Source organism: Callorhinus ursinus, unplaced genomic scaffold, assembly GCF_003265705.2.
Source record: "Callorhinus ursinus isolate GAN/ISIS: 27379988/994484 unplaced genomic scaffold, GSC_fseal_2.0 scaffold10, whole genome shotgun sequence".
NCBI classification, from domain to species: Eukaryota; Metazoa; Chordata; class Mammalia; order Carnivora; family Otariidae; genus Callorhinus; species Callorhinus ursinus.
The window spans coordinates 51,988,064-52,012,814 of NW_027397072.1; the positions used below are offsets into that span (position 1 = coordinate 51,988,064).

The window sequence follows — 24,751 nt, forward strand, 5'->3', positions numbered from 1 at the left end:
AAGGAAAGAAAGAAGGAAAGAAAGAAGGAAAGAAAGAAGGAAAGAAAAGAAAGCAAGCAAGCAGATCAGCTCTCAGGCCGGAAATCTCAAGGCAGGGTGGCTTCTATGTTGGTAGATCCAGTACTGTTAAGGATGTCATCCGGGGCCCAGGTATATACTGTTTCTCCACTTTACTGGCTGCAGCATGTATCTCTTCCAAAGCCTGTAGACCCATATGGTTCAAGGATGGCAGCCAGTACTCAAGGCTACCGAAAATTAGTAATATGGCTGCTTCTGGGTTTCTACAAAGGAGGCCCCTCAAAGGGGGGGAGGCCCCCCAAAGTTTTCTTGGGCAAGCTTCTCCTTGGCCTCACTGGCTCAAACTGGAAAATCACCTTGGCAAGGTAGATGGGATTACTCTTGAACTAGGAAAACCTGGCTGGGTGGCACTAAATTAAGACCCAACAGCTGAGAGCAAAAAATGGGGCCATTTCTGTAAGTGTGGAGTAACTGTACCTCAGTGCCAAAGTTAGAGTATCACCTTTGCAACCTCCCTGAAGTCTCTTGACCCCTTGGCTGGGGCAACTCAATACAAGGGGTTGCCTCAAGGAGGTGGTGGCCAACAGGTCTAGAAGAGTTGGAGGACTGAAAATGAGGAAGTTCTAGACTCCAAGGCCATCAGAGGGCAAGTAACACAAGTGCAGCTTCCGGCCAATCCCTATGGGTGACTGTATGAGACCAGGCATCATTTCTCCAATCCTTAATACAGGACTAAGATCAACTCAGAAGCCTACACAAACCCGGGGCCATGGGGCCATGCTCGCTGCAAATAAGCCTTGTGAGAGGTGGTGCCTTACATTCCCACCCAAGCCTCTGGCCAGTCTTTACAAAAAGGCACCAGAGAACTGCAAGTGCCCCTCCTGGCCACCCAGAAGCCTTTCCTGGTAAGTCAGGATAGGCTCAGAAGGCTCCAGCTGTTCTACACGGCTAAAGGAGACATCCCAGCTGCAGCAAAGCTGCCATCTCTAGGGGAAGGCTGCCCCACTGGCAGGGGTATACTAAAGGCAGGGAAATGGGTAGTCTATTCCATGAAAGCAAGTAAGGGATGCAGTCTGTAGAGAAGTTAAAAATAAAACTTGACTACATCTACTTTTTATCGTTGCCACTTGCTATTGGCAATTCTGAACAATATTAGTGATAAAATATGCCACCCCATCGGAGACTGGAGACCACTTCTACCAGTGAGCTACTAGGGTTTTCCACCTTATCTGCTAATACCTTTGCAGGTAACTGAAACGAAGTACTCCACACACATTCAAGGCAGGCCATCTTTCCTCCCTCTCTGACCCCCAGTTCTGCCAATTCAGCTACACTGCTATGTTTATCTATAAACTTCTCTTCCCTGTGACCCCAAGAGGCCTGACCAGATGTCCAGAATTCTGGGGGGGGGGGGGACCAGGGGGGGGAATGAGCATGGATCTGGGGTGAGACGCACTGGTTTCCAGCCCCAATTCTATTGCTTGCTAGCTGTGTGGCCCCGAACAAGTAACCATCTCTTTGAGCTTGCTTCCTTGTAAATAAAATGGTAATTATCACAGCATCTATTTCCTAGATTTATTATTTTTAAAGATTTTATTTATTCATTTAAGAGAGGGAGGGAGAGGGAGCAACAATCTGAAGCAGACTCTGCACCCAGTGCAGAGCCCAACATGGAGCCTGATCCATGACCGCAAAATCATGATGTGAGCCAAAACCAAGAGCCAGACACCCAACCAACCAAGCCACCCAGGCACCCCTATTTCCTAGAATTATTTTGCGGATTGAGAATGCTACTAAAACATGAAGGACACTGTCTGGCACACAAATAGGATTCACATTTTTACTTACTCCTAGGTTATGAGAATTGAAAGCACACACTCTACCAACCTTCTTTTCACCCCTAACTCCAGTTCCAGTGTCTAATTTGGGAAATGAGCTCATCTTACATTAAGTGTGAATTTTTTTCTTCACAAAATTATTTGCATGCCTACAGTAACTAGAGTTGTTTTCTCACAGGTTATATAACTTTTTCTGTAAGAGACTTCAGTTTAAGAAAAGCAAATCCTTCACCTCCAAGGTTTAGGGCCCAAACAGAATGCAAAGATGCTGCTCAAGAGAGGATGTGCTAACCAATTAATTCCAGTTCAGGCCTAAAGTATCCGACACTAAAACTTAATTGGAAATATAGTCTGTTGACATTTAACAAAATTACTGATATGGTTGGGCACAAGTCTACCATCTTTGTTAGTTTTCTATGTCTCTTCAATCCTTTACTCTCCCTTTCCTGTCTTTTTTTGGGTTAGACTAATCCTTAGTAATCCATTTTCATTTTTCAAGTGGTAAAGAACCTTAACTAATTACAGTCTCTCTTGAGTTAGTATTACACCACTTTAGAAATAATGTAAAAACTTACAACGGTGTAATTCCATCTTAGTCTTTAATCCCAATTGTCATTTATTTTACTTCTCCATATGTTACTCCTGATATCTGTATCACTCAGCATTTAGCATAGGCAAAATTGTCAAGCAACTTTTTATGCTCATGTTCTCATGTAAGCCCTTGAAGAGGACAGGAATATGGTTTATATACATATACATACATTCATACACACTTTTTAAGTTCAGCACCTACCTCATAAGCCTGTAATGTTTTGCGGATGAAGGTTTATAGATGTCAAAGTAGGATAAAGCAGTAGGGAGTCAAACATAGCACCTTACTCTCCTCTTTCTCGTGGACTGTGGCATACAAGATGTTACCCTTCTCCCCACCTTTCTTTTTAAATCTTTAGAAGTCGTCTTACAGAAACTACCCCTTAAAAAAAAAAAGATCCTAAAGTTTTATGAAAAGGTATACTTCCCCTTCAGCTCATGGAACTTACTGTAATTTATCACCATCAGTTTTATGCCCTGTAGATTAAAAGGTTCAGCATCTGGCAAATTTCCTTCTAGATTTACAGAGAATTCAGATATTTTCTGGTTCTCCTCTGCCTTCAACCCCTATTCTTGTTGTCACTGGTTCTCCTTACAGATTAACAATCATTATAAAGACACAGGTATTGAAAACTGGTTATCCCGTAGATGTGAATCTGGCTACATATATAAAAAATATATTATAAAATTAACAAGGAACAGTTACTTACATTAGGGAGGGGGGGCAACAGGATGGAGTAAGAGAGGAGCTACACTTCTTTGAATATACCATGTTTTTACAAGTGTGACTTTAGAACCATGTAAAATGCTTTTTGTAACATAAATTAAAAAATGTAACCCTTAAAAATCAAAGATAAAATTAAACACATGAACCTCAAAGGTAATCTACAAGGTAGCATTCCTACTAAAGAACTATTCCAAGTGGGGAGGGGGTTGGGGGGATGGGTTAGCCTGGTGATGGGTATTAAAGAGGGCACGTTCTGCATGGAGCACTGGGTGTTATAAACGCAAACAGTGAATCATGGAACACTACATCAAAAACTAATGATGTAATGTGTGGTGATTAACATAAAAAAAAAAGAACTATTCCAAGTGACTTGAAAGTTCTGGGATTTAAATATATATCCTTACTAGGATATACCCTACGGACAAAAAGCAAAGCTAAAAAAGTATTTTTTTTTTTTAAGATTTTATTAATTTGACAGAGAGAGACACAGCAAGAGAGGGAACATAAGCAGGGGAGTGGGAGAGGGAGAAGCAGGCTCCCCACTGAGCAGGGAGCCTGATGCGAGGCTCAATCCCAGGACCCTGGGATCATGACCTGAGCCGAAGGCAGACACTTAACGACTGAGCCACCCAGGCGCCCCGCTAAAAAAAGTATTTTAAACTGTTTTTTAATAACCACATTGTTGGTTGTGGTCTTAGTATTTTTTTATATATGTAAAGTGAGATATAGATAAGCAATTTTGATAGTTGAACCCATCAAGCTGATGTCCTTGAGAGATTTAAGATAGAAGAGATAAAAACCTGAAAGTCCCAAATTTGAACCAGAAGTGTCAGTATGATAATAATGCACTTTATCATAAAAACAAAACATACATTTCAGTGCTGTCCACTGAAAAGCAACAACCAAAACTGAAGCAATGACCATCCTAAGGAGCCACTGTTCCTTAAAGAAATGGCTGACTTCAGGTCTAAGGCAGAAAGTGTACAAGATGAGCCTGCAAAATCTCTGTATGTGGAGGACAAAGAACCCATGAAAATTAGTAGTGTCATGTCAAAAAGAATGAGCAGTCATATGAAAAAGGCCGAAAATATGACAATGTGAGCATCAATAAGGCTACTGCTGTAAAGGTTTGCAATATCCAATGTTAAAATTCATGAGTTCAAGTTAATACCTAAATAAAAAGAATTTACCATACTCCATGGGTGCCAAAACTCATTTTGAAAAAATAGTAAGTAAAGGAAAAGCATCAAATACTTAAGCCTTTCTTAAATAAAGGATACCACTGAGTAACCAAAGAGCAGATGAGAGAAGTTTCTCTTTTCAGGAAGTGTTCCAGCTTATACAAGGAGAAATGTTCAAATTAAAATATCACCATTTTGCAACCCCCAATGAATAAATATACATCTAACCTTTAAGCATCAACTTCTACTAAAATCCCAAAGAAAACTATGATACTTTGTGCCTGCTGATCAAGAAGACCACATCACCATCTAAAGCAGTCTTTTTTTTTTTTTTAAGATTTTATTTATTTATTTGACAGGGAGAGACAAAGTGAGAGAAGGAACACAAGCAGGGGAAGTGGGGGAGGGGGGAAGAAGGCTTCCCGCTGAGCAGGGAGCCCAATGCAGGGCTCCATCCCAGGACCCTGAGATTATGACCTGAGCCGAAGGCAGACGCTTAACGACTGAGCCAGCCAGGTGCCCCTAAAGCAGTCTTAACAAAAAGAAAAAGAACCAAATTCTGATCACATTTCCATATTCAACTACAAATTCAAAAGATATCAGAGGACAGAGGAATATGCTAAAATTATACTATGGGGTTGCAATGAACAAATCCAAACTGTGAGGAACGCTTTCAGCAGTGCTTCAAACTATGTGATTAATCAGCTTAGTTTTCCTTTCTTTTCCCCCCTAATTTCCAATCCATCACAGATTATTTTGTAAAATAAAAATAAGTGCAGAAACTTAAAACCCCATTTTTAAATTAGCATATCTAACAAATAAAAAGTCACTGTCAAACTGAAATAAGGTTTCTAGACACTCAATTTCGGTACTTAAGTCAACATAAAGTTGCATACTTTGTGGATCAGCATTAGATTCCAAGACCACATTTTTGAGCAGCATGGGTTTGTAGAACCAAATATCTCATTTCTTTATCTGAATTCTGAGAACATCATCCTTACATTAAAAATAATTTTAAAAACCTATCAGGCTAGTCAATATACGACTTTATTCAGATCTCTTCAGTAAAACAAAATAAAAATCACTTATGAAACATTAGAAAATCTGAACTGGATTTAAATAAATATTTTTAATCATGCTATTACATTAAAAGAATCCTTACCGGGGTGCCTGGGTGGCTCAGTCGTTAAGCGTCTGCCTTCGGCTCAGGTCATGATCCCAGGGTCCTGGGATCGAGCCCCACATCGGGCTCCCTGCTCAGTGGGAGACCTGCTTCTCCCTCTCCCACTCCCCCTGCTTGTGTTCCTGCTCTCGCTCTCTCTCCCCGTCATATAAATAAAATCTTATAAAAAAAAAAAAAAAAGAATCCTTATCTTTTAGAAACGCATAATGAAATGTGTACGGGTAAAATGGCATGCTGAGATTTCCTTTAAAATACAAGAGAAGTTAAGGGTGGACATACATATATTTGGCTTTGAGGAGATAACTGTTGGAACTACATAATTAGCATATATGGGTAAGTTATCCTATTCTCTTCAATATACTTGATATTTTCCACAACCGAGTATTAAAATAAAAATTTAAGGTTTTTAAAACCTGGTTTGTTTTTTAAGAATTCAAAAGGAGTTTTGGAGAGGCAGCCAATTTTCATAGCATTCTGTGCCAGAAAGGGTAGTAAAATCTAAAAACTTTTATTAGAGGTGGTGTTGAATGCAATCTTTTATTGCTTTGGTGTCTAGATGATGAAATAGAAACTTTAAAAACTGTTACACCCTTAACCAACCAGTTATGTGTAGCATGAATAAAGGAGGGAGGTATTTCAAGGTTTTCTGAAAAATGTGTACAATTCTAAAATTATATGCAAAGAGTCTATTTGTATCTGGAGCCTTAGGATAAAAATTCCCAATCCTCCATACAGGAACATTATTTAATATGTATAGCTAACCATCAACACCTGTCACTAAAACAAAAATCACCCCTACCAACTTTTAGGCTTTAGCAGTTCCTTTTATTCTAATATAGAATCCCAATTTCCACATAACTAATTTGGAAGAAATAAGAGTTTCCAATTTTTTTTTAATTTTTAAAAAATTTATTTGAGAGAGCGAGAGCATGAGTTGGGGGGAGGGGCAGAGGGAGAGGGAGAAGCAGACTCCCCACCAAGTAGGGAGCCCTACGCAGGGCTGGATCCCCGCCAAGATCATGACCTGAGCCGAAGGCAGACACTTAACCAACTGAGCCACCCAGGTGCCCCTCACACTTAAATTTTTAAGATTAAATTCCAAGGTTGGTCCAGACAAGATTAAAGCTCATATGGTCTCTAGTTTTAAAAGCTTCCCCCGCTAAGGAAAAGATTCCTTAAAAAGTTAAGATTCTTACTTAGTCTGACTATGCTGCTTTACCTTAATGGCACCTTATTCTCCAAACTTTTAATAGCTCTTCTCTCTCATTACCACACTCACCTATCAGGGATTTTTTTTTTTTAAGATTTATTTATTTGAGAGAGCACGCACAAGAGAGCAGGGGAAGGGGGTGAGGGCGGGCAGAGAGAGGGAGAGAGAGAGAGAGAGAGAGAGAGAGAGTCTTAAGGGTGCAATCTGAGCCAAAACCAAGAGCTGGATGCATAACCAACTGTGCCACCCAGGAGCCCCTCACCTATGTTTTAATTACAATAGACTCTTGGCATTCATAAGCCACCCCCCTCCCCACCCACCCCACTCCTTAGTCTATGGCATGTAGCAGTTTGTCATTTTGCTCAGGCTGTAGCTAAGCCCGAACTGAGTGTGTAATGAGTTTGGTGGGCAACAAGAAAGTTGCTGCTTTTTGTTCTTCACTCCACTCCTGCTCACTGTAAGGTAATGTGCTGTGATAGGAGTAAGAAATCTAAGAAAGTAGTAGTTTTTCATTTCCTTCCATTCACTCTCTCTTATTAACTGGTATATATACACTTTCATCTTGGAAAAGCTGACAAATCTGATATTAAAGCAATTCAAAGTCAGCAGGCCTACGTCTGAAGCACGTCTAATCTAAAAATTTACAGTACAGGGCTGTGTCCTGCACCCAACAAGCCACTGAATTATTTTTTTACACCTTTACAACTTTTTACAAACAATGTAAGTAATATTTAAATGGTTTAAAAGCAACTGCAGGGGTCCATAGGAAGTAAAGGCTGCTTTGTCTTTGTAGTTTTTCAAGCTAATACTAAATGACTTGCTAGAAGCTACCTCAAATGGGTCGTGGCAGAAACAGATGTTACCATGAGCAGGAAAAAAGATCTTCCTAACACACTGAAAACATCAAGCAGTTTTACTCAAACCAACCTGGGTCAATTATACATAATTAATTTTATCCAGAAATATTAGGAGTTTTAAGAAATCTTTGACCTGTATACTAAGGGTTGAAGCAAACTGAAACCCTGCTCTGCTATGACTTCAAGTAATACATGAAGAATCCCTAAACATCCCAAGTCACAGGAGGCTCCTGTCTAAAATCAGAGGCAAGCAAATCTTTAATAAATCAGCCACAAACACAAGACGGTATTTTAAATATACAGTAGGAACATTTATTTTAACACTTCTAAAAGATATTTCTCCATGCCTGATGATTTGATATAAAAATCAAACCCATCATACTTTTCCCACCAGTCTTTCCACATCAAGGGCAATCAGAAATTTGTACAACATGAATATTTGCTTCTGAAACAAAAATTACAAATTAAGTGATAACAAAAAAACACAAATCAACTGGACCCTAAACGAATTTCTAATGAAGTCTTTCCCCTTTCCCCCAATCACCTAGAACTTCTTTCTTCAGCCTCATTCAGCTCCTTTTCCTTTCTTTGCTTGGCCATGAACTTCTGTTAAAAGCAATTTGCAAAATAAAACATTAGGTGTTGCTCTGCTGTGTATGAAAACGTATCTAATATAGTCCACTGAATTTACAATTTAAAAGAGCTGATCCTACAAAATAAAGATTAGAAACACAGTGCCTTACATTAACATTCTTTCCTTCCATTCACCAGTCATCTCATATTTATGCTATACCAGGCATTATGCTTGGTGCTTAGGGATTCAGTGATCAACAAGACAGGAAAGGCCCTTTACCTCATGGAGTTTACACTCTAGTGCGGCAAGAGAAACAATAAAAGAACAAATAAATAAGACAAATTTTGGTGCTGGTAAGCACTATAAAGGAAAGAAATACAATGAGGTAAGTGACTGTGGTTGACCCTTCTTAAGGGTGGGAGGGAGTTTTGCACTTTTAGCTAGGTCTTTCTTAAGCAAAAGCCTTTCTGGGAAGCTGATATTTGAGTCCAGACTTAGCTAAAAGTGGGGAAGAGGCAGCTATCCAAGTGGGACTGGGAGGGGGCAAAGGAACAGAGATATTAAGGTGCAAAAGCAGCAAAGGGGCCTTTTACATGTATGGGAAAAAAAAAAAAAACTGAGAGCACCAGAAAAACTGAAACATAGTGAGCAATAACAGACAGTGAGGCCTGAGAAACAGAAAGGAATGAGATCATGTAGGGCTTTATAGACCTACAAGAAGAAGGTTGGGTATTATCCCAAATGCAATACAAAGCCAGTGGAAAATCTGATGGCAAAATGACACAAAGTTGAGAGCAGAGCATAACGGTTAAGGATCTGAGGCTAGAATACAACAGAGCTGGGTGAAAATCCCAGGTCTGCTACTAACCAGCTACGTGTGTGATCTTGGGATTACATACTTGGGTTTAGATACTCTAAGCCTGTTTTCCTCACCTTTAAAATTGGAATGATTAAAATAAATAAATAAATAATAAAAAAATAAAATTGGAATGATAGCATCTACCTCATAATGTTGATGGCGGGGGGGGGGTTAAATAAGCTTCCAGCAAATAACAACTCAATCAATGTTAGTTGAGTGTTGGTGCCACAAATTCAATTTAGAAGATATATAAAACAACTCTGAAACGTTCAGAAGGAACCAGAACCACCACTTCAACTACGGCTAATGATGATTCTTTAAAGCAGCACTTCCTTAGAGTACAACTTAAAGGGAGGGGTGAGGGGTTGTCAATAAATCAGTTTAGGAAATGGCTTAAATAAAGTTAAGCATATTCTCTGACTAGGTAATTCACAAATTTTAATATGCTATGTGTCCGACGTTGCAAGAGGCCTCAGAATTCATGGTTTCCCACACTTTAAGGGAAAGTTACATGGGACTGTAGTGGTCTGTAGAATCTACCCTGGGGATGCTGCGAGAGGAAAAGGAATAAAGACTAGAAGTTCCTGGCAAGGTAGAGTGAAGACGGTACTTCTGAATTGTAGAGGAATAAACTGGCACCCATCTTCAAAAGTTCTCCCGGAGGGAAGAATATACATTCTGGGTGAACACTTAAGTAGTTTAATTATAATACCACCTGAAGAATTTTATGAGGTGTTAAGAAAAAAAATTTACCTCTGTATTTTGCTTATGACGTGTACTCTTGCAGTGATTTGTCATTGCTTTTTCACCTGAGTAGAAGAGGGAACAAATTGGACAGAAGAATCCAGCCTTCGGGACAAGAAAGTCTAAATCTACAGGAAGAAAGGGGGGAGAAAGGAGGAAAATTAGTATCTACAGTTGTATTAACCAACTTATCTAAACATGACAAACATGCTAATCATAGTACACACTTACATACAAGCACGCTATATACTGCTATGTATCTAGGGATCAAGAGCAATTAAGCCTCTAATCACAGGACTGAGGGCTTTATTTTTTAACAAATTCTATAATATTCCAGTGCCTCTAGGATACCACGAAATTTCTTCAGAATAGCAATTCATTTGGAAAAGAATCTAATGGTGTTTTTGAAATGAATGCCTTTGGAATCCCATTAAAATAAAAGAATAAAAAAGAGGCAGAACGAAGTGCAACTGCCTGAGGAATATGCTGAGTAAACAGATAGGGTGCTCCTTTAGCTCATTTTAGCTGGCCACAAACAGTTTGCTAGCTAAGCTTTTCAGAATGTTTACTGAAATTTCTGCCTGGGCAAGTATAACTTAAGTTCTTACCACAGGAGCAAAGAAAGTACCAGGAATAAAAGAAAAGACTTATCCCAGACTTTTAAGAATGAGAAAAGAAAAAAAAAATCCTTGCCAGGTCATCTAAGCAACAGAACACTTACTATTGTACCGAATTTTTATTTCATATGATTAAGGAAAAATGCCGTGTTTACTTTACCTTCAGGGACATCAGGTACCACTGATTTCCCTAAAGAAGAGTCCTCAATCTTCTTACGTTTTCGTTCTGGTTCTGAATCCTTTAATCCAGATTCCTCATCAACTAAAATCATTATAATTTTTCAAGGAAAAGAAATTATTCAAAATAGATTTACAGCCTGTAAAGCTAACATCAGATAATCGCTACCTACAAAGTTTAATTTATGGCTCATCTCTCTAAGTAAACCTTCCTTGGCTAATCCTACTGGACCACTCTTCCAAGATTCTTGGATGTTAGGAATAAATGGACTAAAGCTAATAGCATATTTTATTTATATATTGTTCTCGAAAGCATTTCAAGAGTAATGGAAGAAGTTCAAGTTCTGTAATTACTGTCAAAAGTGTATGTAAAGGGCTGGGTAGGAAAGAGTGTGGACTGAGGAGGAAAGGACGTGGGCAGAAAATAATTCTCATGCCCTGCACTGAGGCCCTCCCACTTAAGAAAAACTGAGCCTAAACTGACAGAGACCCCTGCCAAACAGAATCACAAGTGACATCACAAATGTTCAAGTCCAGGAAAGTAAATAACATGTGAGAAACATTCAGTGTTGGCAGACTCTGCATAATATGATCCTGGGGAAGACAAGAACAGAAACTGGTTCCAAGCAATCCTGGTTACCCTCAGGAGCTGTAATACCTTGCTATTACATGGTAACTGACAAGTCCCTTTCACATATATACACTTCATTTAGCTTTTATCTCATGTGAGATAGGCAGGTCAAATGTTCATTATGCTTATTTCTTCATAGATGGAGAAAGCAAAACCAAGACAACAAACCAAAATCAAAACTAAGAAACCGGTATGCCCAAGACTACAAGGCTTTTAAGCGACAGAGGCTAGAACCAAAGTTTGTGTGACTTCAAGTTCAGTGCTCTCTCCATGCAACTGGGCCACTCTTCAACAAATCTGAGGGGATGGACAGGAACCATGAAATCATTATTTACTCCTTTCTTATTCCTTGTGTTTTACTGGTCATCAAGTCCTAAAGAGTTGATTAAAAAAAGGCTATCTCCCTTTTCTTGACCTGATTAAAACACCCTCTAGTCTCTTCCTACAAAAGTTTATTCCCTTATCAGAATAACTAATAAACCTTCTTAAACATATTTGCTCCTGCTACTCCAAAGGGATGTTTATGTTGTAATAATAAATACATATTATATATAATCATATAATAATTATTTAAATAGGGGGGACCTGGGTGTTAAGCGTCTCAGGCGTTAAGCGTCTGCCTTCGGCTCAAGTCAGTCCTGGGATCGAGCCCCAGGTCGGGCTCCCTGCTCAGTGGGAACCCTGCTTCTCCCTCTCCCACTCCCCCTGCTTGTGTTCCCTCTCTTGCTGTCTCTCTCTGTCAAATGAATAAAATCTTTAAAAAAAAAAAAAATCTTTCTTTAAAAAATAATTATTTAAATAGATTAGAACAAATATTTTACATTTAAAATTGTTTAGAAAATTACTTTTTCTTCAGCTAGGTCCTTCTGTCAAACATATTGTCCATTAACAGAAATAAACTGTTATATAAGCAGTAAGTAAGTCCACTTGTCTCTATTTTTCAGTTGAGATGAGGCAGTTCTAAGAAAGCTGGTAGCTGCAAACAGAAATCCTGGGGTAAAATACCCTCATGAAATCATGCTAGGAGCTAATCAGATTTACTGAAGTAATCTAGATTACTAAACCACTACCTATGGCTTGGTATCAAGGAGAGGTTAGGGAGAAGAAGAGACAAAGAAGGAAAGTACCCACTTGGCCATGGGAGATATCTTCAAGAAAGAACACATGATCAAGAAATAGGAAGAAAAAAACCTTAATAAATCAAGTTTGACAACAATCCAGTGGGGGTCTCTTTATCAACATAAATTTCAGGAAGGTGAGGAAAAAAAAATTTCAGGAAGGTGGTTAAGAAAGAAACCAAAATACATTCAGTTCATTGAGATGAAGAAGTTGAAAACAGGTGATTCCTTCCAGATACTTTGCCCTGAAAGGAAAAAGAAACGTGGGAGCCAGAAGGATCCCAAGGTTAAGGGCATGGTTTTTTTAACGGGAAAGACTTGACCAAAATATTTTGTATGTGTGGTACCAAGGAAGATAAAACACAAGCTGGCAGAGGGTGGAGATGCTGTATTTGCTCTGGTAAATGGAAATAAAGCAAGGTTATCTAGGGAGGAATGAGCTGGGTAAAGCAGTATATGATACAAAGGGGGAAAAGACTTACATTACACCTGGTTAGGAAATGGGAAAGAAAGAAGGTCTATAATAGATGGTGCGGCAGCACTGAGGGCCCAGCTGAAATCAGATTCAATGAACTTGGAATGAATCACAGCTGGTAGTTTCTCCTTCTCGAAGACAGGACAGAAAAGCAAGAGAGCAAGGAGGGTGCATCAAAGAGAATGTACAAAAGACCCTTTGTAGTTCTATTTAAGTCATCCTAGTTTGATTTTCCCCTTTAACTCTCTGAATCCATTAACTTGAGATCTGGAACTGTGTGTTTTTCCTACCCTTTTATTAATTTTGCTATGAATATAATGGACACAATGACAAATATCTGCTGAGGGACTAAAGTACTGTCCCTTACTAGACACTGGTCCATATTGGTTTCAACATAAATTTTATCAATGTTAAGACATCTTGTTTCATTCACTGGCTGGCTGCATAGCAGCCTCCATAAAGCAAGGGATCTGGGTCCACAAATAACAGCTGGTTAAGCAATGATTTCTACTTGATGCTGCAACATGGTCAGAATAATCTTTCCCGTGTATCATTTCCACAAATTTGTCATGTTCTATTATCACATTCTATCACAAAAAGGATTGCCTATTATTCTGTTATTCCATTCCATTATGTTCCATTATCTCTAAATTACAAAGACCAAAATCTTTATCCAGATAAGATTGTTTCCCCCACCCCCACTATACTTCACTGTTTTTCTACTTTTCTTCTTAGATGGTAGACCTTTGAACTTCAACCACTACCTTGTGTTGTGTTACTCTCTACTCTCCTCCCCACTTCCATTAACCCTGCTTTACCTTCACTAATTTGGAAGGCCTCTTCACCTTTCATTGGGTCTGTCGCAACAGCTTTTTCCGATGGTGGTGTTTTCCCAATTCTAACTCTCTTGGTTGGCGTTTTAGCTTTAAAGAGAAAGTCTAATTTATTGCTATAGTAATAGCATTCCATTCTTAGTTCAGAAGTTATTCTGATTTCCCCTAAAGTGAACTAAACCTATTACTCTAATACAATCAAAGTATTACTTAAAAGTGAAATGGCACCTTCACAAATTTTTCTAAATCCTAAATCTGAGGAAAAACTGGGAGGCAGTCTGGTATAATATCATTCTACTAATCAAAAGCTATGTTTTCCAGTAACACAAATATATCATTTTCATTCTAATTTGGGCACTGTAGTTTGCTTTCCAGATTTGTCGTCTTTTTTTGAAGTGTGATAACTCGGGACAAAGTCTGCTCTGTAATTAAAAGAAATCTGTAAATTTGTACACATTCCTTTGGAAAATATCACAGGCCATCACTATTTGTTGACTTCTTTTATCAATACAGGGACAATTATGGGTAATGCTGCAACACAAATTTTTATAATTTTAAATGTAATCCCCTCATAAAGCAGAAAATTACCACTTCTAAGTATCTACCTGCTAAATGTCTTTGAATCATGGTTTTCAGATCTTCTTCCATAACATTCTCACTTATTGAACCAACTTGGGAAAAGGCTTCAAATTTCATCTTCCTTGTGTCCACAGCTCTCTTTTTTCTATCCCCTCTTTTATCTGTGGGACGGTCATTTTTGCTTTGTGCTAACTCAACTTTTAAATCATTGTCTCCATCTTCCTCCTCTCCAACTTCATCAACAGTAACAAAATTAAGCTCTTCTTTAAGGTTGTTAAAATCTGCCAGAGAGTCTTCATCCTCTTCAGTTACTTCATCCAAAGTCACTAAATGCAGATCACTGCCGTCATCCTGTATTTCATCTACAGTAACTAAAGCAGAAGGGTCTTCAGGCATCTGGGAAGAAATGAACCCAATGGGATCCCTTCCAGTATTTCCCTCATCTCCTTTAGTATTTAAAGTGGCAAAACTTAAGTCAGCCGACTCATTTAAAGGTAGCTCCTCAACTTCTCCAATTTCATCCACAGTTACCAAGCGTTCCTGTTTGAGAAGATCTTGCTCTTCAGCCACTGACAGTACAGTAACATCTTTAGGTTCACTGTGGGAAATGCAATCATCTTGATCAATTAACTCATCTAAAGTAAGAAGTGAATTTGAATTTTTTACCATTTCTTCCATATTTATTTCTTCTTCATCAATTACTTCATCCACAGTGACTAGAGCTTGTGCTAGGTGTGCAGCTCCATCTTCCTCTTCCCCAATCTCATCCAATGTTACAAAAGATAATTCCCCCTCAACAACACGAGGGGCAGGAGTTTTCCCCTTCTTCTTCTTTAAGTTAAGTTCAGAGGAAGGGGCATTTTTGAAAGCTTCTTTTCTTTTTCCCTTTAGTGGGTTTTGCTTGGTTTGAAAAGGATTTACTTCTTCTATAACCTCATCCACAGTGACAAATTCATCCAAATTAAATGGAAATAATGGTTCCTGTTGAAGAGATTTAAAAAAAAAAAAAAATCACAGAACTGTGAACAGAACCAATTACTGATAACCTGTTAGGCTCCAAATAGTTGCAGCAAATGTGCATGAAATATCATCTGTGAGAATTTCAGTGCAAATAAGTTTCCTATAGGCTATAAATTATTTTTTAAGGCTCCACAAATGAATTAGCTCTAATTCACAAAGTAAATACCTCCAAAGGTAAAATCCTAACAATATCAAACTAATTCCACCTTTAATTTCAAGATTACATTTCCTAAATGATGTATAAATTTTGAAATACAAAGCACAAAAATCCATTTAAAGCATTTATCAAACAATGTAAAGCATTTATCAAACTACAATGTAAAAAATTTATTGTTCCCTATTAAATGATATCTAATAAGTGTTCTAGGAGACTTAATGGACTATTAAAAGCACCTCAAATGTAGCTAGAAAGTCAGTAGCTAACTAGATTACACCACTGACCAATTAAGATATACAACATTAACATAAAGTTTATAGAGAAATTTATATGGAAAAATCCTTACTAAGACTTAATGCCAAATATAACTGCACTTGGAAAAAAAAAAAAAACCCCACAGTATCCGTAATTTGAAAAATGGTGCCAATACTAAAGAAAATAAATTCCCAGCAGGCCTCCTACAAATTTAGTATGTTCTCAGTGATCAATTACTAGCATATATAATGACATTAGAACATATACCCAGTAATTCTGGGGGGGAAGAAACATGAAAGCATCTATACTATCAACTTATTAAGCCAACAAGAAACATTATCCATACTTATGCTTCTTGAACTACTAACATCTTTCCTCCGTGCCCTGATAAAATGACCAAAAAAATATTCTATGAATGGAAAAACCTAAAATATCAAACAACAACAAAAATAACACATTTATTTGGCAGGAGAACTTAGTACCAGGAAAGTAAATCTTAGAGCCCATCCAGTTAGGTTAAATTGAGCCATCTCAAAAGGACCACCTGTTCGGAAGTTTCACAAAATGGCAAGGACTTTAGTCAAACACCAGTCTCCTTTAACACGTATGATTCTATTGTGTTTATAACCTATTGCTGTAAATAGGAGATTGGAGGGATTTTTCTACTCTAATTCCCTTTCTGCCCCTGCATAAATTTTTGCCCTGCACCATGAACACAAACAATTTAGCCTAGCTCAAGGTCAAAAAACAAATTGGTGGTAGGGTCAAAAATAAAATATCTCATTCCTGTCCGCTGCTCTGTTATCAAATTATTATAGGAGAGACACTAGTTATAAGATAGATGAACTCTTCTGTGGAAGGATAGAATAGAAGGCTTATTAGTGTTAGTGAACTGTTTCTCACCTCTTTAGATTTGGAACTTCTACCAGTGGTGCTTTTAGGATTCTTCGTGTTTTGCCCAGCCAAAGTCTGAAATATTAAGTAAAAAATACAGAAAAATAGAATTTACAATTCTGTTATTAATGTTCGTTTTTTAAAAAAGAATCCGAACACCAAACAATATCCAAACACATTCAATTATGCAAATAGTTAACAGGTATACCACACTAAGTCAACAATCATTTTAACAACATAGGCATCATCTCTGTAAGTTGTAGGTAAATTCAGTTTTACTGATCTTTTCTTCCCTATACCCACCAATGTCTAAGTTGGGCAATCAGTAAGCTGATAAAGGACGCTTCAATTTAAACGAGAAAACGGTTTCCCATTCAGAAGCAGAGTGGTAAGTCACCTCAGGAGAGTCACTGCAGACTTTTTTTTTTTCCTTTAAACCACACTTGTATTTCTGACCACATTTTATCCAAATAATGCTTTTCAAACCTGTTAATAAATTACAAACTTGAGCTTATTTTTCTAAACGTCTATTGGCTTAAGTCAGTGGAATCATTAAGAGAAATGGGAGCTTGGGGGTGGAGTGAGGAGATGAAAGTACAAAACAAGATTACATCTCCTACTCCAAAGTTACAACAGCAGAGCTACTCATTTCAAAGATACACTGAGCCATTCTTCCTACCCTCCTCACCTTGTTGTTGCTGTCATGCCGTTTCATGACCGAAGGTCTAGCCTCTGTTTCCTGAGACTGTTTTGTAATATAACTGTAATCCAGTTCAGAATCCTTGCCTTGCAGGGCTGAGATCCTTCCACTGCCTCCTCTGGCAACACCGCTCTGAGTGGGTTTGAATTTATTGCTGCTTTCAGCCAAGCCTGACCTGGCACTTGTAGGTTTAAGGAGACCCGACTCCTTGGCTGAAAGTTTCTTTTCAGCATTTATTTGATCTCTGAGTACAGATTTCAGAAAACTTCTCTGGTTTTCGGCTTTTGAAGCTGTTGCTTTTGCCTTTGGAGAAGAGACCATACCAGCTTTGATGCTTGATTTAGTGCTAGATGTATTTGATACAGCCAACATACTAGTTTTACCAGCTTCATCAGGCTTATTGGCCTGACCCATTCCTTTACTGGGGTATGCCTTGGTCACAGCATTTTCTGCAGGCTTTTCTTTCATTCCTGCCATGATCTTTTCCAACTTCTCTGCAACCATCCTAGCATCATTCTTTCCAGCCTTCTCTGTTCCTATTTGCAGATCCATTCTGGTTTCCTTACTATTAAATTCATTTTCCTCCTTTTCATCCATGTTACTTTTCTCAGAAATTCCCTTTTTGCTCACTGCCTTCTCATCCCCAGTGGAAATTCCTGGTACCAGGGCCACAACATAAGTAGATGGTACTATTTCTGAAACAGTTTCATGTTTGTCCACTTCAGCTACAGCTTCTATCATAGACTGTGTAATCCCAGAAAAGAAATCTTCTGCTTCAGATGGAGATTCTTCTAGAATTCCTTTGATGTTCCTTTCTTCTATAAATGGAGTGTCAGATGTTGATAATTCTGTTTCAGGGTTAATAACTTCTGCCTCTTCCTTCTCAAAGTCACTGGTATACACCTGCTGATTTAAAACACACTCCTCTACATTTTCAGTGAATAATTCAATACTGATTGGAGTGGATGCTACAAGAGGAATTTCCACTTTGACCTCTTCTCCTTGAGTTTCAACTTCCAATGTTTCAATAGCAAAGTCAGAGTCACACAGTGTTTTTTCAGGTTCTTCCTCACAAGGTTCCTCCTGCTGTACAGAAGTTTCTGTTTCAACTTTGGGAACAGTTTCTTCTTCAACCTCACTAGGTTTAAGAGAGAGACTATCAGCTGCTGTTTGCACCTCACTTTCATCAACTGGACTGTTTTTCAAGTCAGGGCTAAAAGTATTTAAAAACAAACAAAAAAAGAACACAAACAAAACACAAACAAAAATCAAACTATGATGAGAATTCAACCATTATAAATAATCCTGCTGATGCCAATTGTTAAGACTTCCTGATGCATTAGTAATAAGCACTGGGAAATCCAGCCAATCGGCATTAAAATGGTTAAGATGTTTTGACATAAATATGTAAGCAATATAAAATTTTAAAAGAAATCCTCCATTGCATTGAAGATTTTAGTTCAAAGGAAATAATGGCAAAAATCTGACCACTGATATAATTCTTATAACCAATTTTTCCTTCTGTGTTACATTTGCACTAGACATGAGGAGGTCGAACATGAATCTGAGACATCTCAAATTATTAAGATCTCCCCTAGAGTGGTTACTGAAATAATATGTGCATATAGTTCTACAATTTAACTAAAAAGTCCACGCATTGAAATTTAAAATTTTAAGTGAATCTTACCTAAAATGAACAGAAACAGAAACTGGTAAGGAGAAAAGGCCATACTCCTAACTATGTCAACTTTTTTTAAGATGTGAGACAATTTGTTTTTCCCCAAGAACTGTATTTAATAACGATACCTAAAAAAAACTTTCTTTGGAAGTATCTTTTAAATACTCTATTGGATTTAAAGTTACAGGCAAAACCGATAGAATCACCTTAACATAAAGTAGGTGCCTCTGGCTACTTGAGTGAGAAGGTATATATTAAAAGAAATTGTTCCAGTTACAGAGAATAACTTAGAATTCCAATACATAATTTAAAGTTTTAAGTAAAATTATTCAGAAGAAATGAAAATACATGGCAAGTACATGCAATTGATCTTATTTCATTGTAGTCTTCACAAATCCAAGGTAAACAAAAGTGTGTATGATTCTATAATTCAACTTCTTTCATTGAAACAGAAACAGAATAAACTGTTTTTATATTAATGTTCCATAGATCAGAGGTTATCTTGAAGAGTGACAAGGAAAATCTTAGCTTCCAAAACAATGTCCAGCATGCTGTCAACACAGATCAAATTTAACAAATATATTCACTTATTACATTAGAAGCACCCGGTTAGAGGAAGACACCAGAAAGTGATGCATTTCAACACCTCATAGTAAAGAATACTGGTTTTTTTCCTCCTAGTTTTCAAGGAAGGAGGGGATGAGACATCCCGTTGATATACTTCCCAAAGAGTGGCCATAATATCCTTTAGTTAATGCAAGGTGATGTGTATCTGTGTCCCGAGGTTTTAATATTTCAATACTTTGGAAAAAGTTAAGTGCTACCATATCAGGGTCTAATCACTTGAACCAATAAACTGGTCTTCCCGGTGGAAGATGGTTAAGTTTAAACTTCCAAAGGAGATCTACGGGATCAGAGAAACACCTCTTGATGAAAAGTTATAGAAGTAAAGAGTTTGAGGAATTTATTTAAGTTCAACAGTCAGTAACCATAAACCTTAATCAGTATGTATTCTACTCATATGTATAAGTTTCTACTCATTTGTATACTGAAAGGGCTTAAAACTTTTATTTGAAATTATTCACATCCCTCATATTCAAAAATACCAATGGCTGATTTTAAGTGTTCCAAATTCTTAGAACTAGTCAGAATAAAATTTGTGGCCAGGCACAAATATGACAAAGATAAGAAGCTCTGACATTCAGTTATAGCAGTTATGTAAATAATAATTCTCAAATGTGAGCTTTCATTTTTAAATTATAAGATTTATTTCCAATAAGGAAGATTAAATTCAAATTCCTGCCTCATTACAGAACTGCACCATTAACCCTAACGGCTTTATAAATTAGGGTTATACAAAAATACCAATCTACTCAGCTAGAAGGGTAACAATGGAGATTTGGATTCCTGGCTCTAGCAAGTCCTTCCCCTTTACCATATTTAAGTTTGGCAATAGAAAAAGCTATTGTCTTTTATACAAAATGAATCACTATGCAGTTCCATACTTCAGGGTGGGGACCTACTTGAAAAAATGGCTTAATACAATGTTTTTTTGTCTTTTAAAATTACAGTGCTGGGGCACCTGAGTGGCTCAGTCAGTTGAGTGGCTGCCTTCGGCTTGGGTCATGATCCCAGAGTCCTGGGATAGAGTCCCGCATGAGGCTCCCCGCTCAGCGGGGAGTCTGCTTCTCCCTCTGCCCTTCACCCTGCTTGTGCATTCTCTATCTTAAGTAAATAAATAAAATCTTTAAAATAAATAAATAAAATAAAATTACAGTGCTTTCTTCACAGAACTCATTTACTGAAAATTAATATCTAGTTTTCTGGCAAATATGGGAAAAAGTCTCCGTGTTCCTCAGGTTAGCCTGGAAAGTCCATTTGAGATGTAAAATAAATGAAATTATTAACACCAGAGTCAAAAAAAAAAAAAAAAGTCTTTTAGAGATCAAAGGAAAACACAGTCATATTTTGGGAAATGCACAAAAAAGAAATAGGGAAGGTATTCAGAATATAGGTATCTAATTTCCACCCCTGGCACACTTCCATTCCCGCATAATACCAGGGTTTCAAAACTCAAAAAAAGCTAGGTGTGAGAACAAAGGTTAATACCATACCCTACACTTTCTGAGAAACTTTAAGACTGCAACTTAACAATACTGAAGATTAGTATTTATTTAAGAGGGCCACTGGATACTTCCCAACATTGTTCTGGGTGAAAACTGCACCTTGCATCCTTATTTGGAGCCTTAATCACATGATAAGTAAATACAGTTTACATGGAAGGAGATGAGAACAGGCAAAATGGAGATTATTATTAATATATCCATAGGAGATTTCCTGTAAGTAGGAAATATATTTAAAGACTTTACACTAATTATAAACAAAAGGAACACACTCACGATGAATCAGCACCTGCAAGTGCTTCAAAAACAAAAGCAACACAACAAGCACCAGTATTTTCCCAGGATCAGTTTACTCAATAAAGAAATGTGACGTATTCAGGCCCCATCCCACGTATTTTTTTTAATGTCATATAAGTCAGAAAAAACTGACTGCAAAATGGAAAGCATTAGTACTAGAATTTTTATAATTAATTTTATAAGTACCATAACAGACTTAAGAATCTCTGATTGGAAAGTCAAGATGAGAGGAAAAAAAGACCAGAACACAGACAAGAGCTGTTCTTGCAGACCTATAACTATGTTAAATGAAATCTGTAAAATGAGATTCCTCTATAAAATGAATTTTTGAAAAAGCCTACTCACTTAGCCAGAGTTACCGTGGCCAAACCATAGGTCCATCTATATTACATGTAGCATTACCAGCTTATTGCCCTTTGTGGGCTTTTATAGCAAACAGTGCTGTTGGTATTACTTTTAGACATGTGAGCATAACTGATATGATGGTGTACAACTTAATAAAAAGTCTGTGCTGGCATTTACAGCAAACCTAATTGCTTAAAGTTACTACCATATTTTAAAGCACTCTTAACCATCTTTATCATTTAAAAGCCTCATATAAAAATTACTAAGAAAAATCCATAAGACATCCTGCTTTTCAGGCATCTTAAAATTAGTGCATCATATAAAACAAACTTTCCATATTTAAACACTTTCAAAATGCTCTTTCAAACTGATAAGCTCTTACTACATTGACTCTAACAAATAAGAGCAAATCACTTAGTATTAAAGAGGGGAAAGAATTCTAAATCAGTGATTCCAATGAAGAGCAGTAAAAAGAAGGTTATTAATTGGTGGAGTGAAGGTGGTGATAAAGGTGGTATTCATCAGGAAGATAAAGTTACTAAGAAGAGGGTGTACTGTATGTGGTCAGAACAAGACTGTGAGTCACTGTGTTTACACCGAAGAACAAGTTTTCATCTTTCATCCAAGTTTTCATCCATTATTTTGCTTCTTTTCCCCCACTCCAGTTGTCTTCAAAAAGTATCAAAACACATACTGAATACCTTCTTTTTGGTTTTAAGTCAATGAAATTTTAAAAGACTATACAAAATGATTAAAATTTTATTACTGTGTTTAACAATTTTGGAATAGAAAAATCTAACAAGAATGTAATGCTGATAACGGAGTCGAGTTGTTCAAGAGTCTAGCAAAACATTTCATAAAGAAGTCATATTTATGTATTTAATTCAAACTGTGTTTACAAATTTAGTTTTTCTAAAAAATCAGTAAATAACTGAAAGAGACTAAAAAATAAAACAACGCTCGGTCAAAAAAAAAAAACCACACACACACACACACACACTGTAACATTCATATATATACACAAAATGGACATGAGAGATACAAACATTTTGCTACGAGTGAACAATTACCATAAAATACAGGAACAAAATTCAGTAATTAAATACTATGCAAAAATGTTATTAGCAAACTTAAAGCAACATACCTTTCTTTTCCTAGTTCTGGGTCTTCGTCAGCTTGAGCCTGTAACACAATTCCACATTTCATTAGAGGCTATTCTACCGGATTTTAAATATTTAACCCATCAATGCAATGAGTTCAGTTCTTAAAATCTAAGCTAAAAAAGCAGTATCACATCTTGTCCACATAACTATCAGGTGCTAGAATTATTTTCTCATTAGGTAAAGAGCCCTGAGTTAGGTGATAGGGAATAACTGACACACAGCAATTAATGAGAAGAAAGTCTCCGTAATGTTGATACAAATAAACTCTTTAGGATGCCTGAGTAGCACAGTTGGCTGAGTGTCCAACTCTTAGTTTTGGCTCAGGTCATGATCTCAGCATCCTGAGATCAAGCCCCGAGTCAGGTTCTGCACTCAGATGAAGTCTGCTTGAGATTCTCTCAGCCCCTCTCTCTCTGGCCCTCCTCCCGTGCATGCATACTCGCACTCTCTAATAAAGAAATACAATCTTTAAAAAAAAAAATTTTTTTTAACTTTAAAACTTGGAAATGCTTTTTTCGAAGAATAAAACCAATCAAACCAAAATATCAACATCTTCACTGTGCAATTTTTATTTAAAAAGACTTCTATTTATAAGGGAGATTAGGTGACTTAAAAAGCTTTCTACTCAAAACACCTAGAAGTGCTGAAAAAATTTAACAACGCTTTTTTTTTTAAGTAGGCTCTATGCCCAGAGTGGAGCCCAATGTGGAGCTTGAACTCACGACCCTGAGATCAAAACCTGAGCTGAAATCACGAGTCGGATGCTTAACCAACCGAGTCATCCAAGCAACCCTAACAATAATCCTTTTAAACATATACCTGAACCACCAAAAAATCAATGTCCTAGGGCCCAAAATGGAAGCAGAATTAAAAATTCAATGCCTAACAACATACCAAGCACCAGTCCAGGCACTGGACACATCAGTGAACAAAACAGCAAAAACTGTCTGTTCTTTAGAGCTTATATATACTAGCTGTAGGCTTTTTCTCTGGGAATCGTGTGTGCTGAGTTGAGAATTATCCTTCTTTAGAGATATTAAAAACTGAAAATTATACTTTAAAGAAATTGAATAATGTGCTTAGAGAGGATTTCTGGTGTGGGTGATGGGAGTCCCAGAGTAAAGGCCTTCTTTACTGGGGCATTTTGCTGGGTATTCTCAGTCTACACTCTAATGACACATAACCAAAATTAAAGATGACAGTTGATAAGCCCCATCCATAATATTTACAAGCAGTCTTCCCATTCACGGGGAATGCTTATGTGGGGAGGGGGCCTCATGACAGCAGAGGAAATCTATACCAGATACCAATACAAGCTAACTTGCTTCTTTATTCATAAAGAGAAAAACAAATGCACAACAGAGAGCAAGATAAGGATACAAAATGGACTGAAGACATTTCAGACAATGAAATACTTCACAAAATCAGTATAGGTGCTACTTCCAGAAAGACAGAACATTAAAATTTCAAGTTAAGAAATAATCAAAGAAATAGTAAGAGGAAGACCTTCTTCAGGTGAAGAACACACTAATCTTTATAAATTCACTGAGTGCTCTAAAGCAGGATATATGAGTAAGTCTGAAACCAAGATAAAACCTTGCTCACTGGGCTAGTCATACTGATCCTCCTTGGAGTTCCTGAATCATCAAATTTGTCCTTAAGGCCTTAGCACTTGCCCTTCAGTTTAAAAAACTCCTCTCCTTGTTATTGTAGAGCTTGCTCTCTTACTTTGCTCAGGTCTCAAATAACTATTCCTCAGAGGGGACTATCCCTGCCACTCTAAAATATACATTCCCCCTATCCATTACTCTCTACCCCTTTCATCTGACTGGTCTCCATAACACTTGATAGCATTTTTTAACCACCTGACATTGTGTGTGTGTGTGTGTGTGTGTGTGTGTGTGTGT

At 37.4% G+C, this 24,751-nt stretch overlaps 1 protein-coding gene across 11 annotated transcripts in view; it reads right to left on the bottom strand.

Moving 5' to 3' along the window:
• Positions 1-7,894: 7,894 nt before the first annotated feature.
• Positions 7,895-24,751, bottom strand: part of ZNF638 (zinc finger protein 638) — a 129,820-nt gene continuing 112,963 nt past the window's right edge. For 7 of the 11 annotated variants that reach the window (XM_073897551.1, XM_073897556.1, XM_073897550.1 and 4 more), the window contains 8 exons: positions 22,826-22,863; positions 17,227-18,451; positions 16,548-16,613; positions 14,239-15,193; positions 13,619-13,738; positions 10,560-10,661; positions 9,792-9,910; positions 7,895-8,211 (listed from right to left, as the gene is read on the bottom strand). In XM_073897551.1, the coding sequence (XP_073753652.1) occupies positions 8,146-8,211; positions 9,792-9,910; positions 10,560-10,661; positions 13,619-13,738; positions 14,239-15,193; positions 16,548-16,613; positions 17,227-18,451; positions 22,826-22,863 (2,691 nt within the window). In that variant the 3' untranslated portion in view covers positions 7,895-8,145. The other 4 variants (XM_073897553.1, XM_025868441.2, XM_073897552.1 and 1 more) reach the window with 4 other exon arrangements.